Consider the following 18,700-nt stretch of genomic DNA (forward strand, 5'->3'; position numbering starts at 1 on the left):
CTTGTGGAAAGAAAGGACACCGATCGGCTTCATCTAAAACTTAAACGCCAATTTTAACAGTTTATTTAATTTTCGGTACAGTGAAGAATGTGTACAGATCTACACGTAGTCCTGTAAAGAAAGAAAAACAAGGACTTGCAAGGCCGCCTGCTTGTCCACAGCAACATTTTCCCACCTTAAAAGACATTTTTTTCTTATTTTTTATTTTTTTAAAAGAGAGCAAGAGAAGAATTTGCTTCCTCTAGCACATTCAGAATCAAAAAGAAAATGAAGTTTTCATTCAGGGGTGGTTTCAAAAAATCTGCTGATATGGGTGAGTTGATTTCACCAGATCATTAAATTACACTGATACTGCATTGTCTACATCCAACATGATTACTTAAGTCTCCCTGCATCATCCTCTGGCTTCAACTCAACATTTATGGAACAAAGGCACTAAGATTTGAGGCACAGAAACAAGCTTCCTTCTCTCTTTAGCATCCTTCCTCCCCGGAAGCTTAAACATCCCAAAAATCCACCAATGTTTTCAGTCTTTAGGTAGTAAGAAATGTCCTCTTTTCCCCAGCTTTATTATTATTATTATTATTTTAATACGATGAACCATTTCTCCTGAAAAGCTTTGCATAGCGGTGGGCTATTTTATAAGCCTCTCTCATTTCGGAAGCGTTATTGATATTTCATCATCAGGAATAAAACGACCCCTCTGTCCTCAGAGGAGAGATTTCAGATATCTATGTCGAACTGGGCTTCTTCACCTGTGAAAGAGAGAGAAGATTAACCAAAATGTCTATGGAGATTCTTAGTCATCCAGATCATGGTTGTCCCAAAGATGCTTTTGCAAAAGGCATCTGTGATGACCCAGAGTGTAACACAAATGTAACAAAATCCAAAACGTAAATAAATGTCCTTTAATGCCTCCAACTTGCCCCCACTGTTCAATAATTCTCAGTTGGAGATAAAACGAACTCAAAAATAGTCTTCAAAAGAAAGCAATACAGTCCGAACTTAATGAGCAGATAAGAGGTGAAATAAAAAACCAAACAAATTACAATGACAAAATTTCCACAATGGACCAGGATAAGAAATTACCAAATTCAAGGAGATAACAAGGCACAGTCTGTTGGAAGGACACCAACCAAGATAACTTCAGCCCAAAATAACACACACTTTGCTTCTGGCAATGCTGTGTTGTAATCGTCTCTCTTATATACTAGTCTCCCCAGCTGCAATCAATGATGAGGATCATAGCCGCTTCCTCTCTCATAAGCCAATTTATTGCCTTCTCCGTTCCTCCCTGCGTGTCCTAGGATGCAGAGGGGATGGGCCTGGTTCTTCCTTTGACTGCCCAGCCGGCCTCTGCCCTTCCCCAGCCTCCTCCACAACCTGTGTCACACCTCCACTGTTGGCTGTTCCTCCTCTCCCTCAGAGTCCGACTCTACCAAGGGCATGACAGCATCTGGACTTTATTTTTCCTTGAAGATGTTTCACTTCTCATCTAAAAACTTTTTCAGTTCTGAAGAAGAACTAAAGAAGCTTCTTGGGTGAGAAGCAAAATGTCTTCAAGGAAAAAACAAAATCCAGATGCCTTCAAGGAAAAAACAAAATCCAGATGCCTTTTGAAAAAGTACCTTTAGAATTGACAAAAATTTCAATTTCATGTGTATTCACTGGATGCCACGTATGCTTGAAAGCTTTACAACTCAATGTTTTCCTTAACATAAAGAGGAATAATAGCCCACTCATTCCAGTTTTAACTGTGGAAATTCATTACTACTTCATATATGAGTGTGACTTTAGGAAAAGGAACATATACATAGTAATTGACAACTTATAATGCTTCAGCAGTCCAGTCTGGCAAAGGACAATAGAATTATTGCTTTGAAAGCTGGTGGTTTAGGGGCAGAATAAGCCTGTAATCTTTGCAAAATTTACTTCAATGTTCCCAGCAGAGAACAAAATATGCCCTTTTAAAAAAATCTCTTTTGGTTACTAGTTTCAATAGTGGTTTTGCTGCGGCAAAGCAGTCAACGAAGATGCTGAGAACTGGGGAATTCCAAGAAACCTTACCAATCTCAACTTGGTTCCTTTGCAACCACAATCTATAATCATAGGACTTATTTTGTTCGGACAAAAGAAACAGCCTAAACAGACAAAAACAAAAGACTCAACGTTCTTGGGACTAAGTCACAATTCTGACATGAAAGCTATTCTGCTGTATTCTGAAAACAAGCTGTGAGAGTTAAGCAGTTAAAAACTTTTTTTCTGCACAACAGCTTATGACTACAATAAAGCCCAACATTTCTGTTACTTGTTAGTAGCAATAGCAATAGCAGCTAGACTTATATACGGCTTCACAGTGCTTTTACAGCCCGCTCTAAGAGGTTTAGAGTCAGCCTCTTGCCCCCAACAATCTGGGTCCTCATTTTACCCGCCTCGGAAGGATGGAAGGCTGAGTCAACCTTGAGCTAGTCAGGATCAAACTCCTGGAGTGAGCAGTGACTTAGCCTGCAGTATTGCATTCTAAGCACTGTGCCACTGTAGCTCTGGTTTTAAGTGAATTTTGCCCCTTTTTACAACCTTTCTTGCCATAATTAAGTGAATCACTGCAGTTGTTATATTAGTAACATGGTTTTTAAGTGAATCTGGTTTCCCCATTGACTTTGTCAGAAGGTGCGCAAAAGGTGATCACATCGTCCGGGGAACTGCCACCATCACAAATGTGAATCAGTGCCCAAACTTTGATGGGCATGCTACAATGGTCATAAATGTAAAAAACAGCCATAAGTCTCTTTTTAAAGTGCCATTGTAACTTTGAGTGGTCACTAAATGAACTGTTGCAAGTCGAAGACTACCTGTGTATGATCATGTACAAAGGTAGATATAAATTGATAAGCTTATTAAACATGTATTTCACTGAAATTTACTGTTACATAAAGAATTTTCATGGAAGCTGTAAAGTTTAAAAGAAAGACAAAATATAAATGAAGGCCCTTCTTTGTCAAGCATGCCCTGCCTGACAGCTTCCAAGAAGATGTCTGTGGAACGTCCAAAGTGAGGGAAGGAAAACAAAAAGCATCTTTGGTATTCAGACAGACACAGAGTTTCACAACATGGAGGAAACCAGTCAAACACCTGCTAATAGGCTACTCTTCCTGTATAATGATTTCATTTCCTTCCTTAGCATCTAAATCACTCATCATTTAGTAGGAAATTCTGCACTGGGGTGTCCAACTTTGGCAACTTTAAGACCTGTGGACTTCAACTGCCAGACGGTTACTGAATTGTGTAGGGAATTTAAATGGAACTCCACAGCAGGGGTCCCCAACCGCCGGTCCGCGGACCGGTACCGGGCCGCGGAACAAGCCTTACTGGGCCGCTGGTTGCTGGGCACCGCCATCTTTTTTTGGTAAAAAAGTGCTTCCGGTGAGCTTTTCTGGGTAGAAAGCTCACCGGAAGCACTTTTTCATCAAAAAAAGATGGCGGCGCCAGCGCTTCCGGTGAGCTTTTCCGGGTAGAAAGCCATTTCTACCCGAAAAAGCTCACCGGAAGTGCTGGCGCCGCCATCTTTTTTGACAAAAAAGTGCTTCCGGTGAGGTCACCGGAAGCACTTTTTCGTCAAAATATGGCGGCGCCCAGTTGACGCCGGTACCGGGCCGCGGCGCCCAGCTGATGCCGGAACCGGACCGCGGCGTCGAAAAGGTTGGGGATCACTGCTCCACAGGCTTTGTGCACCTGGCAGCAGTTATTCTAGGACAGGGGAGTCAAACTCAAGGCCCGTGGACCAGATCTGGCCCACAGAGTGATTAGATCTGGCCAACAGGGCAGCCCTGGAAACAGTGAAGGACCGGGCTGAGGTGCCCCTGCCAATGAAAACAGAGGGTTGCAGGAGGCTGTTGCAGCTGAAAACGGAGCTCAGGAGCCTGTTTTCACTGGAAGAGCACTTGGGTAGCCCCAGGCGCCCCTGACACGAGTGATGTTGAGCTACCCCGCCCACCCTGGCCATGCCCTCCCCCCCCCCAGGTCAAACAGAACCCTGGTGCGGCCCTCAATTAAATCAAATTTGACACCCCTGTTCTAGGAAATGAGAGAGAGAAGAATTCTAGGCCTGTTTGGTCTAGTGCAGTGATGGCAAACCTTTTCCATGTTGCGTGCCAACATTGCACACGTCTGTATCCATGATGCATGATGCACATGAACTCCCCCCACCCCCTGCGCATGATCCCATGCACACACGTGCCTCTGCGCATGCACCCCCTGTATGCCACATGCCCCTGTGCATGCGTGCACGTCTCCCACCACGCATGCGCGGCAGATACCCGACAATCAGCTGGCTGATGGGGGGCGCACGCATATGCACAGTGGGGCTCTTCTGGGCAACCTCTCGCGTGCTGGCAGAAGTGGCTCTGCGTGTCACTTCTGGCAGATGTGCCATAGGTTCGCCATCACAGGTCTAGTGGTTAAAGCACCTGGCTAGAAAGCTGCAGATTGTGAGTCTCTATACTCCTTTCAAATAATGGCGGCATCTCCTCTTCACAGGACTACTGGCAGTATAACTATTGGATCTAGTGATAAAGACACCAGGCTAGAAACCAAAAGACTGTGAGTCCCCATTCTGCTTTAGCCATGAAAGCCAGCTGGCTAGTCACTCTCCCTCAGCCCAACCCACTTCACAGGGTTGTTGTTGTTGGGAAAATAGGAGAAGGAAGGTCTGTCTATTAGATATGTTCAGCATCTTGAGTTATGTATAAAAATAATAAAAGTGGGTTACAAATAAATAAAATGTTCACAATACCCATGAAATTTCATGTGGTCATTAGACCCAGTATTCATGGTGAAGCATCTATGGTTTTTATGACAGATCAAAACTGACCAGGCTATCTTGGTTTGGCACAGAGAAATGTCTGTAACCCAACTCAGCAACCATATATTGTGATTTGTACAGGTGACCACACACCTAAGCCTGGTTTCTCGTCTTCAGCAGACATGAAGTTGATCTCAGTCTGGAGTTCATCCATACTTGGATTTGTTACACCTGGAATGTCTGGAAGATTGCAAGGTGGTGTTTTGGCAACTGGAGAGTTTCGGCATGCCATTAAGAATTTGCGGTCATAAATAATGCGGGTACCTATAAGAGAAAGACAGCTACAATTTACTGTTGTTTTTAGAGAGTTAAAGAACCAAATATTGCTCAAAAAGAAATTCCAGTTAACCTGCCATGTTATCTATACTGTACTTTTGTATATAATTTTTATTCAAACTTTTAAAGGAAAAGATAAAAACAAATGGAAATTAATGTAAAGTAAAAAAAGAAAAAAGGAAAAAATTCAAGGAAAATTGCAAGAAAAGTTGTAAAAAAATAGAAAAAGAGGGGGGAAAGTATATATAAGTGGCTTGTGATATTCTTCACAGCAGTTTTAAATAAAATATATTTTAACCTCTTTCTAAAGTTATATCCTATTATTGCTGTTTTTTAAAATAATTTATCCTATCCAATCATCAAAATCATAATAACAAGTTCATTTTTTTTTTGTTTTTATACAAAAAGTCCAGTTACCAATGATTGTAGATAATGTCTTTTCTCTAACCAAAAAAATAAGTTTATTAATTTCAGAAAAAAAAAAATTCAGCTTCACCAACCATTCCTCCATTGTGGGTACTGTCAAGTCTTTTCATATCTAAGTAGACTGCAGTTTTAATATTCGACAGCTTCTTGTCTTCCCCAAATAGGGCTGGATTTAGGCTTGTTTTCACAGTATAGCTAAGTTTTTCTTCTTTGCTATTTAATAATAGAATCAGGCTACTTTACATAAAAAGCAGAAACTCCTGAGGAAAGTGAAGGGTAATGCACAGAAGCCAATAAACTGGGAAAATAGATTAAGGTTCATCATAACCCATGGTCATAAAACTGTGGCTTTCCACAACAATAAAAGCTGGCCAGTACACACGGTCTGAAGCACTGATGATTAATAGTAACTGAGAAGTAAGCAGCGTAACATAATTGCTATTTGATTATCTGGACAGTTTTACAAGGAGAAGTGCATATTAGCCTTTCTTTCCCTTTTTGGGCAAAAAGAATAGAACAAGGATGGAAGCAAAACAAGGGATGATATGCAATCTGTGTAAGTTCACAACCATTGAGGCTGCATAAAACTTGTGAACAGATCGGATTCTTCTGCTTATTTCAAGGTCTACTCTATCATTAAGAATTGCTGGTTCTTCTTTGTCTGGAGGAGTGTCCAAACGTGGCAACTTTAAGACTTGTGCCCTTCAATTCCCAGGCTTCCACACCCAGGGGGGTCCTAAAGTTGTCAAGGTTGCACACCCCATTCTAGAGCTACTTGCTCTTCAGGCTCCAAGAAGAAAGGCAGAGATGGTCCCACAACATTAGAGTCTCAATTGCCTTTCCTAATTTGTCACCTTTCGCAGGTATTCTCCACCACATGAAAGGTCTCATGGGAGCTATTAGAACAGGAGGGAAACAAAGCCCCATTATTGCAATAGATAGGTATATGGGTGACCACTAGAAGGAGCCTTGCACTTTTATTTTGCTTCTGAACAGAGGCATTACGTAAGACATTTGCAAGTCCTCTGGTTGGGCTAAGAAACTGACTCCTAGTTTTGAAATATATATTCTACATTAGGTAATCAAGTCCTGAATAGCCACCAACCCTAGATCTTCATCCATGCATTAAGCAAGCTACACACTATTTACATTTTTCAGTTGTAACTTAGCCTTTTGCCACTTCAATAGGACCAAGAAAAAAGAAAAATGTACAAGTCTTCCTTAAAAAAAAGACTGTGCATTAACAGCAGAGGAATCCTTACAGCTAATTTTGGCTGAGTAGTATTTCGGTTTTGATATTTTTGTATGCTTGGTTCAACTTCACTGCACCTGAAATTCTACGTCTCTCTTTGCCTGCTGACAACAGGATTCAAAAGCAAGTTTGTCATTTTGATAGACTTTTTCAGAGAAATATTCAGTAACGTTATTGTTCCTATTGAGTTCTTAACAAGATTCTTTCTGCCTTTGCAATTGCCCTCCAGCAGGAATGTAATGACAGAGAATTAGGGAGAAAAATGTGTATATTTTCAGAATTTATATTCAACATTGAGCTGGCCAAGCAACTTTCAAATATAGCTTTAAGTACAAATCTTTTACAACCTAAGCCAAGAAAATCTGAACTTTTTTTTTAAGGCTTAATGTTAAACTCAACAACCCCAAGCTTCAACCTCAAAACCACAATGTGGGTATTTGCCTTATTTGTAAATTTTATTGTGGTCATTGACCAATTCAAACACACACACACATCACAAATTCCGAGATAGCAAGTAAAGACAGTAAGAAGACTTAATTCTAACACCGAAGAGATCAAAATGTGACATGTTCCACAAAGAGCAAAACAAAACGTAGCCACATTTAGAAAACCAAGCCACCCTGGTCCGTCTCGAAGGAAATTTGATGGGATGGAGTGCTATTAGCTGTAACTGGGCATTTTGGTAACAAGAATACCAAAGCATTGGGTTTAAATTTCAGCAGTTGCCTTAGATTTAATTAAACTCCAGTAATTAAAAAAAGCAGGTGGAATTTTGGTTCTACCAAGACTTTTGGATGCAAATATTTTTTGCTACTGAATTGGAATTTTAAGATGACTAGATAATTATTAAAAATATGGGGATAATCATAACAACTGTTATCAAATTAATTCAGCTTGAATTAAATTTATATTTAAATGCAAAGCAATAGCCAGAGCCCACTTCCATTGGAAGCATTAGGCCTTGTATAATCTGCTTCTCAAAAGCTGGATGCAAAGATTAGGAAAGCACACCGGGTGAGAACCTCTTGCCATTTCCACTGGCCAGGCGAGGATTATGGGAGTGTAGTCTAGCAGCATCCAAGAATGTAATGTAGCTCAGTGTCCTCACTTTTCCTCCTAAGGAGAGCCATGCTTTTACAATTACACCAAGGAACACGATGGCTTTTTAAAAAGTACCTAAGCTCTGCTGCTAAAGTCAAGATCTTGTTGATGACTCAAGCTCTGTAAAGGACCTTGGAATACTCACCTCTAATGATCTAAGTGCTAGAGCCCACTGCAACTACATAGCCAAAAAGGCATTAAGAGTTGTTAACCTAATCCTACGTAGCTTTTCTCTGGTAATATCACACTACTAACCAGAGCATACAAAACATTTGCTAGACCAATACTCTCGAATACAGTTCATCAGTCTGGAACCCACACTACGATCTGATATTAGCACAATTGAGAAAGTCCAGAAATATTTCACAAGAAGAGTTCTCCACTCCTCTACTCAACAGAATACCTTATGCCACCAGACTTGAAATTTAGAACTTGAAAACCTTGAATTACGCCGGCCTTCGGTCTGACTTAAGCATGGTATATAAAATCATACATTGCAATGTCCTACCTGTCAATGAATACTTCAGCTTCAACCATAACAACACAAGAGCACACAATAGATACAAACTCAAAGTAAACCGCACCAAACTTGATTGCAGGAAATACGACTTCAGTAATAGAGTGGTCAATGTCTGGAATACTCTACCCGACTCTGTAGTTTCTTCCCAAACCCCAAAAACTTTAACCTTAGACTGTCTACTATTGACCTCACCCCTTTCCTAAGAGGTCTGTAGGGGCGTGCATAAGCGCACCAACGTGCCTACCGTCCCTGTCCTATTGTTTCTCTTATTCTTTTATTTTTCTTATATGTACCCATTTCATGTATTCACAACTATGTATACATTTATACTTATTATCTTGTAAACAATTGGCAAATCAAATCAAATAAATAAATAAATAAATAAATAAATAAATAAATAAATAAAGAAGCACTATTTCCTTGGTGATATTTCGATCAAACTTTTCAAAACACATTTTTTTAAAAAAGGGTTGGTGAAAAATGGATGACAAAAAAACAGATTCCCTGTTCAGAGCAATTAGAACTAAATTGTTTTCCAACCCTCTGAGGTTTGGTGCGTTTCCAGGGACAAGGTGGGTGGAGCGGGGAGGGATTCAACGGTTGGGAGTCCACAGCGCAGAGCTCCACCCGATGCTAAACAGCAATGAATCAGGATTTGCAGACAAGCGGCTTTCACTGCTTCTGATGCCTGCCAGCTGCTGGAACGCCCGCAGAACAAAGACTGTTTTCCTAGAAATGTTGTCACTGTACCAATTATTGAAAGAACATTTCATAAGGGGTTCACTGGAGGTCTGTATCCCTGCGTTTATATTCAGACACATGCTCAGGCATTAAGCTGTTTGCTTAATGCCATAGCCAGGCAGGGTGAAAACAGAGGCTTTGAAATATTTTCAGTTGCTGGAGGGGAGACAGAGGACTCTACTCTCTGGGTGCCTGCTTCCTAAGAACAGGAAACAGTTGGGCCGATGGATGGGATTTTGTACAGACATATGAGGGAGGGAGGGGGTCCTTGGTGCTCTCCAAGCTTGTTCATTTTCTTGCAGACATTTCATTACCCAAACTAGATAAGATCACCAGTCCTAGTCTAGAGTCATGAAAACATCTGCGAGAAAACGAACAAGCTCGAAGGATCCCTCATTTCAATCCCCAAACTACGAATATTCTCCTTTATTGATACATACACACTAAACTTTGAAACAAGAGAATAAAAACGAAGACAAGCTATTATAAAGTGGGGGGGGGCGGGCGGAATTGAAGAGAAAGCAAAAAGTGCAAGAAAAAAAGCTGAAGAAAAATAGGAAAAGATATAAAGAAGTGACTTCCAATATTCTTTGCAGCAGTTATAAATATAAGCATATTTTAACTTCTCTCCCTCCGTCTCCCTCCCCACCTCTGAAGTTATATGATTTTCTTTCTATAATCGTGTCTAGTAATCAAACCCATAAATCACAAGTTCTTTTTTTATGTTTTTGCAAAAAGCCAGTAAGAGGCTTCCCCTCGTTTTTATTTCTGTATCTAAAGTTCTTCATATTTTTATGTTCATGATAAGCCACCCAAGTTACTTTGCCAGTTGGGATGGACAGCATATAAATTCAATAAATAAATAAGTCAATAAAATATTTTCTCTCATCAAAGAAGTCAATTTATTCATTTCAGCAAAATCTGTCAGCTTCACCAACCATTCTTCCACAAGGGATTCCTTGGTTTTTTTTTCCCCTGGAAGAGCAGATCTCACTCATATGAAACATAGACAGAGGAAGTCTAGTGTGGATTGGGCCTATGAAACTAGATGGACTGTTTTGGTAACACCGCTCTCAATATTTACGCTTCTGGGTTCTAAGGACGTTCCTTGCTTACAAGCCAGTTTACTGAAGGTAAACAAGCTACACAAGGAGAGTTTTTAGCTCCTGGCTAAATGTTCTAGGTTTCTAAAGCTACTCTTGGAAGTGGTTAGTTCAGCATCTGTTTTTTCTTGAGGGTGACATGGAGGCAAAGATGCTATATATTGGACAAAGATCTTCTGAAGGCAAAATAGCTACTTCTTCCTTGAATGGTATGTTTTTGTTCAGTGCAGAATATTTTTTTTCCTTGTCTTCGTACCGAACTACATTGTACCATTCGTTAGAATATGTACCACAAAATCAGTCGGTCGCATAGATGAATGAGGCCATCTATTTGCATTGGGATGGTATGTTGGTCAGCATGCTTCTCACAGTGGACTATTCCTTTTTATTCTAGGACAGGAAACAGCATTTGAGAAAGCTCTTCTAAAAACAAATGGAAGTTTCTTGCCGGCATTCCAAAACAGATTCCCAATTTATTTTACAACCTCAACACATTCCTATCTGGAAGCAGAAATAATGGCAAGATTGGTGGCACAGTGGTTAGAATACAGTATCGCAGGCTAACTCACTGCTCATTCCCAATAGTTCAATTCTGACAGGCCCAAGATTAACTCAGCCTTCCAAGGTCAGTAAAATGAGAGACCAGAGTGTTGGGGCAAATATGATCAATTCTCTGTAAACCACTTAGAAAGGGCTGTAAAGCACTATGAAATGGTATATAAGTCTAAATGCTATTGCTATTGCAAATAATCTGGAATTTCCAGATGTATTGGATTGCAATGTTCAAATATTTTCTGAAGAACACCATGCTGGTTAGATATTCTGGCAGATGGAGCCCAACCTAGTTTGGAGAAGACTGACTTGAGTCTTCATGAAAGGGAGATCTCCCTGGACAAGAGTGGGCGCCCCTTATTAGTAAGTCAGAAAAGGTCAGGCATGAAAAACCAAGACTACATGTTAACTGTAGTGGGGAGGTGTTTGGGGCTTGTCGTGTGTGTGCATGTTGAGTCTGGTCTCTGGGTGTTATGTGAATTTCGTTGTATGTATACTGTGTATATACGTACAATGACAATAAAGAATTCAATTCAATAAATTCTAATCAAACTTGATTTATTGCTCAGACCTATGCACAGGAATCTAGTAAATGAGCAGCACTATTTTGGTGCTAGATAACAGAATTCAAGTGGGGTTGGCCTTGGACCATTTGTGGCTGTGTCATGATTTTAGGCTGATTCCTCTTTTCACTCTGAACCCAGGATCTGTCACTCCTCCCACACAAAAGGCACAGTGTAATGGTATGCAAAAATGACCCTGGGAGACAGAAGGAAGAACTGCAGACTAAGCAACCTTCACTCAAGAGATATCTCAACCCATAGAAAGAAAAGGGATGTGGGGGGCATTTGAGAAGAGAGCATCTCTACTTCATTGGAGAGTAAAAGGAGAGGAAGGAGCTTTGCAAGATTCTGTTAATGCACCTTTACAATAAGGACAAAGTTTAGTACTTCTTGTCTGGACTACCCTGAAAGGCCAACAACCAATCTTACTTTCTTTAGCTTATCTCTCTATTGCCCCCAAACAGCTGATTGTTCCAAACACCATCTTGCCTGGCTGTAATTTTTTTCAGCTGTGGTTGCAATGGGCTTCACAAAATCCAGACCCATGAACTTTTCCAAGGGCACCACAGGCTGAATGTTTGTTGTGAGCTAGGTCCATGCCTCCATGCCATTAACATGAATGTTGTGACACTGGTCAAACTGGCCATGTTCCCAGGGGCAATCTGAGACTGTTCAAAACAGCCCACAAATAGGACTATCAATCTTATTGCACAGCAGCAAAAAAACTATTTCTTCTTCTGAGGACTGAGGGATCCTCCTTGGGGTCAAGGAGAGAAAATTACAATTAAGGCTGGAAACTGAAAAGACTGTGGCTCACAAGGACTTTAACTGCCCTATTCGAAATCCCACTTCCTTGTATTCAGAAATACAAAGAGGGGATTTCAACCAGACGTTTGTCCTCCCTTTTCCCAGGCTCAGCTTTAGAGCAAAAGGAAAACAATACATTTTAGTCCAGTTAGCAGTTTGCATTATGCAATCTCTTCCTGCTGAAAGGAAAAGGTATTGGAAAATGTAAACATCTTTATTGAATTTTCAGGAGAACAAGAGACATGTGCAGCAAGCTGGATTTCTGCATTTGGCTAGGAAAAAAAACATAGCCAATGTGCAACCCAACTCTGCTGGCATTAGATTTATGGTAATTGGTTATCTTTCCCCCTTCCCAGGTCCTCAGCTCACAAAATGACCTCATCCCTTCTCGGTTGTCTTCTGTAACTTTTCCATAGAGCAGGGTGTCAGTCTTTACCTTTTCCCCCTTTGGGTTCTAGCTCAGCTTTATTTGTTAATCCTAAGCTTTATTTGCCATCTTACTGCTTTTTGTTTTTTTGTCTACCACTGGCTCTCTCCATGTGGGAATGCACTTGCTCTCTCAATAGACCACTGGTCCTCATCCTTGACAACTTGAAGTTGTCTGGCTGGCTGGGGAATTCTGGGAGTTGAAGTCCACACATCTTCAAGCTGCCAAGGTTGAAAAATTTTGCAATAATACTTTATCTGTTTGGCCAAGTGGACTACAAACATATAGTTTAGACCCAGGATTATTTATCTTCTTTGCTGGTTCTGAGTACATTTGAAAGAAGCAAACATCAATTATTTCATGATAATTACAGTCAGATTGTTTTCCACCATATTTTGTTCTCTTTTTTCACCTCTTAAAAGCGTGGAGGGGACCATGAGCAACCATTCAAAACTGTCTGCAGTCAGTCATTTTTCAGGTTTTATGGACATTCTTCTACTCTAGAGTCAGAGACAAAAAGCACTCAACACTCACTCACTCTCCCTACATTTTAAAGGCTGGTGGCCAAAAGTAGGACACCACAGCTGTATTATTTTCAGAAGGGAAGCTGTGTTAAATGCTGTAGCAACAGTTAGAGGATGTGGATTCAACTAGTTCTGTCTCTACTTCAAGGCCAAACTTTTAAAAAAGAATCATTACGAAAGAAAATGTTCAGGCTATACATTCAAATCACAGAATAAAAACACTATTGCCAGAACAGCCTAGTTTCTGTTTTCTGCAATCCAAACCACGTGCACAAATAACTTCTCAGAGTGGCAGATGATGCAATGCACAATACGCTGAAGCACAGAAGAAGCAACCATAGGTTTTCCATAAGATTTCTCCAACATTAAAGTTCTGGCGTTAGTAAATAATTGCTTTGTACATCTTGTTCATAACTCATGATTCGCAACCTGCTAAAGTTCATCAAGGTAACACCAGAAATGATAACAGTTACCTTGTGAGCAGCCTGGATGGCAGCCCAAAACTATTATGCAATACAAAACAAGCAGAGCTGAACATGCTTCCTTCCAGCTCCAGACTTCTGCAGCGGGAAGATTTCTGCTGCAACTGTGCAAATCTCACACTGACCCTTGGGCTGTGTGCACAAATGTAGGGAAGCAAAAATGCTCAGAGCATGGTGTCTCTAAACCACATTATGCACCCCTTTAATCCCACCTAAGATTGACTTAAAAGAACCAAAGGAATTTTGCAAACTTCCCCTATAAATCCTTGACTTAAACCACAATTGAACTCAACATTTTTGTTGCTGTTTAAGTGGATTTTGCCTTATTTTACAACATACAATTATTAAGTGCAGTTATTAAGTTACTAACATGGTGGTTAAGTGAGTTTAGCTTCCCCATTGACTTTACTTGCCAGAAGGTCACAAAAGGTGACCATATGACCCCGGGACACTGTAACCATCATAAATTATGAGCCATTGTTGCACAGTGGTTAGAATGAAATATTACAGGCTAATTCTGCCCACTGCCAGCAGTTTGGCAGTTCAAGTCTCACCGGCTCAAGATTGACTCAGCCTTCCATCCTTCCGAGGTCGCTAAAATGAGGACTCAAATTGTTGGGGGCAATATTGCTGAAGACGAGTCGGTTGCCAAGCATTTGAATTTTGATCATGTGACCACAGGGATGCTACAATGGTTGTAAGTGTGAAAAACGGTCACCAATCACTTTTCTCAGTGCCGTTGTAACTTTGAACAGTCACTAAACGAATTGTTGTAAGTTGAGGACTATCTGTAGATAGGTTAGTTTGCTTTATAAAATTCCCCCTACTTATTTCAATGTTAGGACATAGAAAATCAAAGAGCTGTAGGTTGTTCATGTTGCTTTTCCACGTTAGTCATTCATTCATACACACACACACATTCATTCTTGTTTTAGTGAAAAGCAGCTGTAAACTCACCCTCCTCCACCCAGCAACAATAGCTTTTAATGGCATCATTTCTGATTGCAACAGCAGACAGGCTTTTCAACTGATTGAGAAAGCAGGCAAATTCATTCACTGATGCTTATCGGTCAAATAAAACAAATTCCTTGTGTTTTTCCTTCCTTCCTTCCTTCCTTTCCTTCCTTCCTTCTTCCCTTCCTCCCTCCTTCCCTCATCTTTTTTGCTTGTTGTTGACAATGCCACAAAACTACTGGATGATTAAATAACACAAGACAGAGGCCAGACCTTGAAACTCAAGGTCACCTGTACTATGGAAACTGTATTTTCAATTTCAATAATCCTCAAGTTGTGTCTATGGGCTTCGATCACACTTTGGGCAATGACAGCAGAGAGGATAGGACAGTTATTCTCTGCAAGTGGAGAAACTGGAAAAGCGAACAATAATTAAACAATGTTGTCTATTGGGACTCTTGAAGTGCATCTTCTCTATAGCAGTATTTATTGCAATACTTCTCTGACTTGTACTTACTGCAATCCAAACCACGTTCAAAAATAACTTCTCAGAATGGCAGATGATGCAACACACAATATGCTGAAGCACAGAAGAAACAACCACACATTTTCTATAAGGTTATAGTCCACCCCAACCTCAGATCTGGATAGTCCTCACTCTTCTGTTTAGAAGGGCCAGGAAGACCTGGCTCTTCACCCAAGACTTTGGCCAGAGAGAGACCTCCTTTGTCACACCTGCCATCTTTTATTTTTATCTTTTATTACAATTTCTTTGTTGGGGCCACCCAGAGCCATTGAGAGTCGGGTAAGCATACAAATAAAATAAAATATTACCAGTGTTCCTCTTTTTTGAAGCAAACCAGAATTGCTCTTCAAATTCATGCTTCTTTTAAGTGTCAATCCAGTACCTGCCACGCAGTCATGAATACTTCAAGTTATTCTCTTTTTAATGAACATATTGTTTACAGGCTAGATCTCACCTAAGAAAAGTTGCACATTTTATTGGACAAAAATATGCAAGTTTAGAAGTCCACCCCTGTGATTTAAGTTGCATTTACTGACATCCAGTTCCCATGACCTGCCATGTGCCTCTTCTCCAGCCCCCAAAATACATTCCAGAATGGACTGCCTGCTAAAGTTCCCCTAAATGTATCCAGAGTTAAAGGCACTCACTACTTTGCATCAGAAATTAGGAATTAAACTTTGAAGTTGCATGCATCAGCCTGTCTATTAGAGCAAGCATCATGACAATCAGAAGCAGAAACCGTTTACCCATGTACCACTGAGTTTGCAACTGACACATGGGTGGTTTATAAATAAATATCTATAAAGAAGCAAAACCTACGGCTTCAAGATGCCTCGGTTTTAACAAATACATTTTAATTCAGACTTGGGCTGTTTTTAAGAAAGCAAATAAGCTACAGTACCCACTGTATTTTACTGCATTGGATATAGGTAGTCCTTTACTTACAACTGTTTATTTAGTGACTGTTCAAAATTACAACACCACTGATGACTGTTTTTCACACTTAAGATCATTGCAGCATCCGCAAGGTCACATGGTCTGCAAGGTCACAACCCTGGTCCTAACATAACTGCAATGATTCACTTAACAACCATGACAAGTTGTAAAACGGGGCAAAACTTACTTAACAAATGTTTTACTTAGCCACATAAATTTTGGCCTCAGTTGTGGTCATAATTTGAGGACTATCTGTATTGATGTCTTGGAAGAGTCCTAGTCGTGCACTCCTAAATACACCTCAGGCAGAAAATATATCTTGTTCCCAGTCTGTCCGCCATCAAAAATGTTGCAATGTTACATTTATTTACTCTTATGTTCTCAGCCCTCTTTTACACAACACATCCGGTCCAAATGCAATTAAGAGGTAGGGATAGGCATGCCTATATTCTGAAAAAAAGCAAGCCTATTTTGCAGAGTTTGTAGTTCAGAGGTTTGTGTCAGGTTTCCTACACCAAAGCCTGGGACAAAAAACTTTCTGTGCAATGCTTCTTTATACACCACACTCACACCTTACAGCACACTTTACGGAACAGTGGTTTTTCTGTTGGATTAAAAAAAAAAGGTCCTTAATGATCCATGATTCATTGCTAGTCTCCTGTAAATGTTTCTAGGCTTCAATCACTATTCCTGATTACCTTCAAAGCACAGTATTTTCTTCCCTGGCCAATGTTTGTACTGTTAAGGCACTCAAGGGAGCCACTGAGAACCTAAGTATTAATTAATCTAAACTTGGAAAGGCACCAAATTGGAGATAAATATTATTCTGAGCCAGGATCCTCATATCTATAAGCAAGTTTCAGACGGGATATTAGCCATTTTGAGCATTTTCCCAGGAAAGGCTGTTCCTGGCTGGAAAATCCCTACTGCATGCTTGATCCATGTCCACTTTGTTTCCTTTTAGACAAATAAGAAAATTCCACTCCACTTATGTTTTATTGTGGCCTCTGAACTCATTTATGCATTGTCTTTCTACACAGAAATGGAGAGATTTCATGACAGAGTAGGCCTAGGGCCCATCTTAAAGAAATATGCCACCTCTTAAGGACCTTAATTCCTGTGTGTGTGTGTGTGTGTGTGTGTGTGTGTGTGTGTGAAGAATGCCAGCCTTTTCCATTAAGAATAGGAGAAAAAGTCTGAAGTCAGGTTTAGCCTCATTGTGGTATTCCCTCTTGGGGTGAATCCTCCTTTCTCTTACCCACACAGAGTTCAAGGGCTTATTGATCAAATGAAAACTCTTGAATAAGTGGAGAAAAGCTGGCAAGCTTGAGTCCAGCCTGACAGCTGGCCCTGCATGGCGGGACAGAACTGTCTGCCCTTCTTGGAAAGACACTAGCGTGACTTAGAAAGGAGTTTAAAAAGTTGGGCACCATTTCAGGGTTAAGCCCCGGATCGCTCCCTTCTCAGAAGAACAATTGCCCTACCTTAGCCTGCAGGAGCATTAGCCCCAGAAGCATTATTGTACAAGACGTTTTACCCTCCGCCAGCAGGCCAGCTCACTTTCTTGCTCCTTCTCTTCCAAGGTTTGCAATAGTTTCCTTCTCACCGCCCCCCCCCCCTTCTTTCCATGGCAGAGGCTCCCCTTGGTGCTCCGCTCTCTTTTCCTGCTCCCTTCCCTGCATGCTCAGAGGCTCCCTTAACACCTCTGCATGCTCTTTGCATACTCAAAGGCAAGGCACAGTCCTAACACCGCCTTCTCCTCCATGCTCAGAGGCTCCCTTTACACTGCTTCTTCTCCCTTCCGTGGCTCTCTCTCCGTGCTCAGAGGCCCTCTCAGCATCTCCCCCTCCGGGCGCTCTCTGCATGCTCAGAGGCACGCCAACCTCTCCTCCCTCCAGCGGCTTCTGCTCACCGCCAGGCGTGGTTCCGAAGAGGGTGCCGCCAGGCGTGGTGCCGTAGTCGCCCGGAGGCAAGGAGACTCCCTGGGCCAAGTCGAGCAGCTTGTTAGGGCCGGGGATAGCCCTGCCCAGCGTGGGCTCCGGAGCGGGGCGACAACAGGCGGCGGACATGGCCGGGGAGAGAGAGAGAGAGACGCCGATCGCCTTACGAGAGCCGCAACCGCCTCCTCTAGCGCAGCGAAGGCTCCGCGGAGCGCCCGCCCCGCCCCGCCCCCTTGTTTGGGCCGCGCAAAGCCCCTCGGGAGGTGTAGTCTTCCAACCCGCCCCCGGGCACGCCTCTCTCGCTGCCGAACCAGCTGGGGCTGCAGAAAGGAGGCGGGTTCGCCTCGCGGGACGCGGTCGCCTCCCCCGGTGATATTGCTAAATAAGCCCCCCCCCCTTTTTTTTTTCTTTAAGACCAGAACTCTCCAAACTTGGCAACTTTAAGACTTGTGGACTTCAACTCCCAGAATTCTCCAGCCAGCTCTGGGAGTTGAAGTCCACAAGTCTTAAAGTTGCCAAGTTTGGGGACCCCTGTTTAAGACGGCAAGCCACAGTCAGAGCTCGGCCCCGAGCAAGCAAACCGCCCCGTGGCAGGGACGGAGCCAGGCGCAGAGTTTTTGCAAAGCTTGCAACTCCTTGATAAAAAGTGTTCTGCTGCTCAACCGTTTGACTTGGCGCGAGGTGGGAAGCCCGAAAACAGGATTTATTT

At 41.7% G+C, this 18,700-nt stretch overlaps 1 protein-coding gene across 1 annotated transcript; it reads right to left on the reverse strand.

Annotated features, from left to right (window-relative positions):
- Nucleotides 1-34: 34 nt before the first annotated feature.
- On the reverse strand, nucleotides 35-18,194 carry EIF4EBP1 (eukaryotic translation initiation factor 4E binding protein 1). The gene is made up of 3 exons (XM_026671340.2): nucleotides 17,964-18,194; nucleotides 4,955-5,125; nucleotides 35-755 (listed from the first exon to the last, which is right to left on the reverse strand). The coding sequence occupies exons 1-3, from the start codon at nucleotides 18,118-18,120 to the stop codon at nucleotides 724-726; spliced, it is 360 nt and encodes a 119-aa protein (XP_026527125.1). The 5' UTR covers nucleotides 18,121-18,194; the 3' UTR covers nucleotides 35-723.
- Nucleotides 18,195-18,700: the final 506 nt, after the last annotated feature.

The sequence above is a fragment of the Notechis scutatus genome, chromosome 7 (assembly GCF_049901735.1).
Source record: "Notechis scutatus isolate UNSWTSFEM ecotype Mainland chromosome 7, rNotScu1.2, whole genome shotgun sequence".
Taxonomy (NCBI): domain Eukaryota; kingdom Metazoa; phylum Chordata; class Lepidosauria; order Squamata; family Elapidae; genus Notechis; species Notechis scutatus.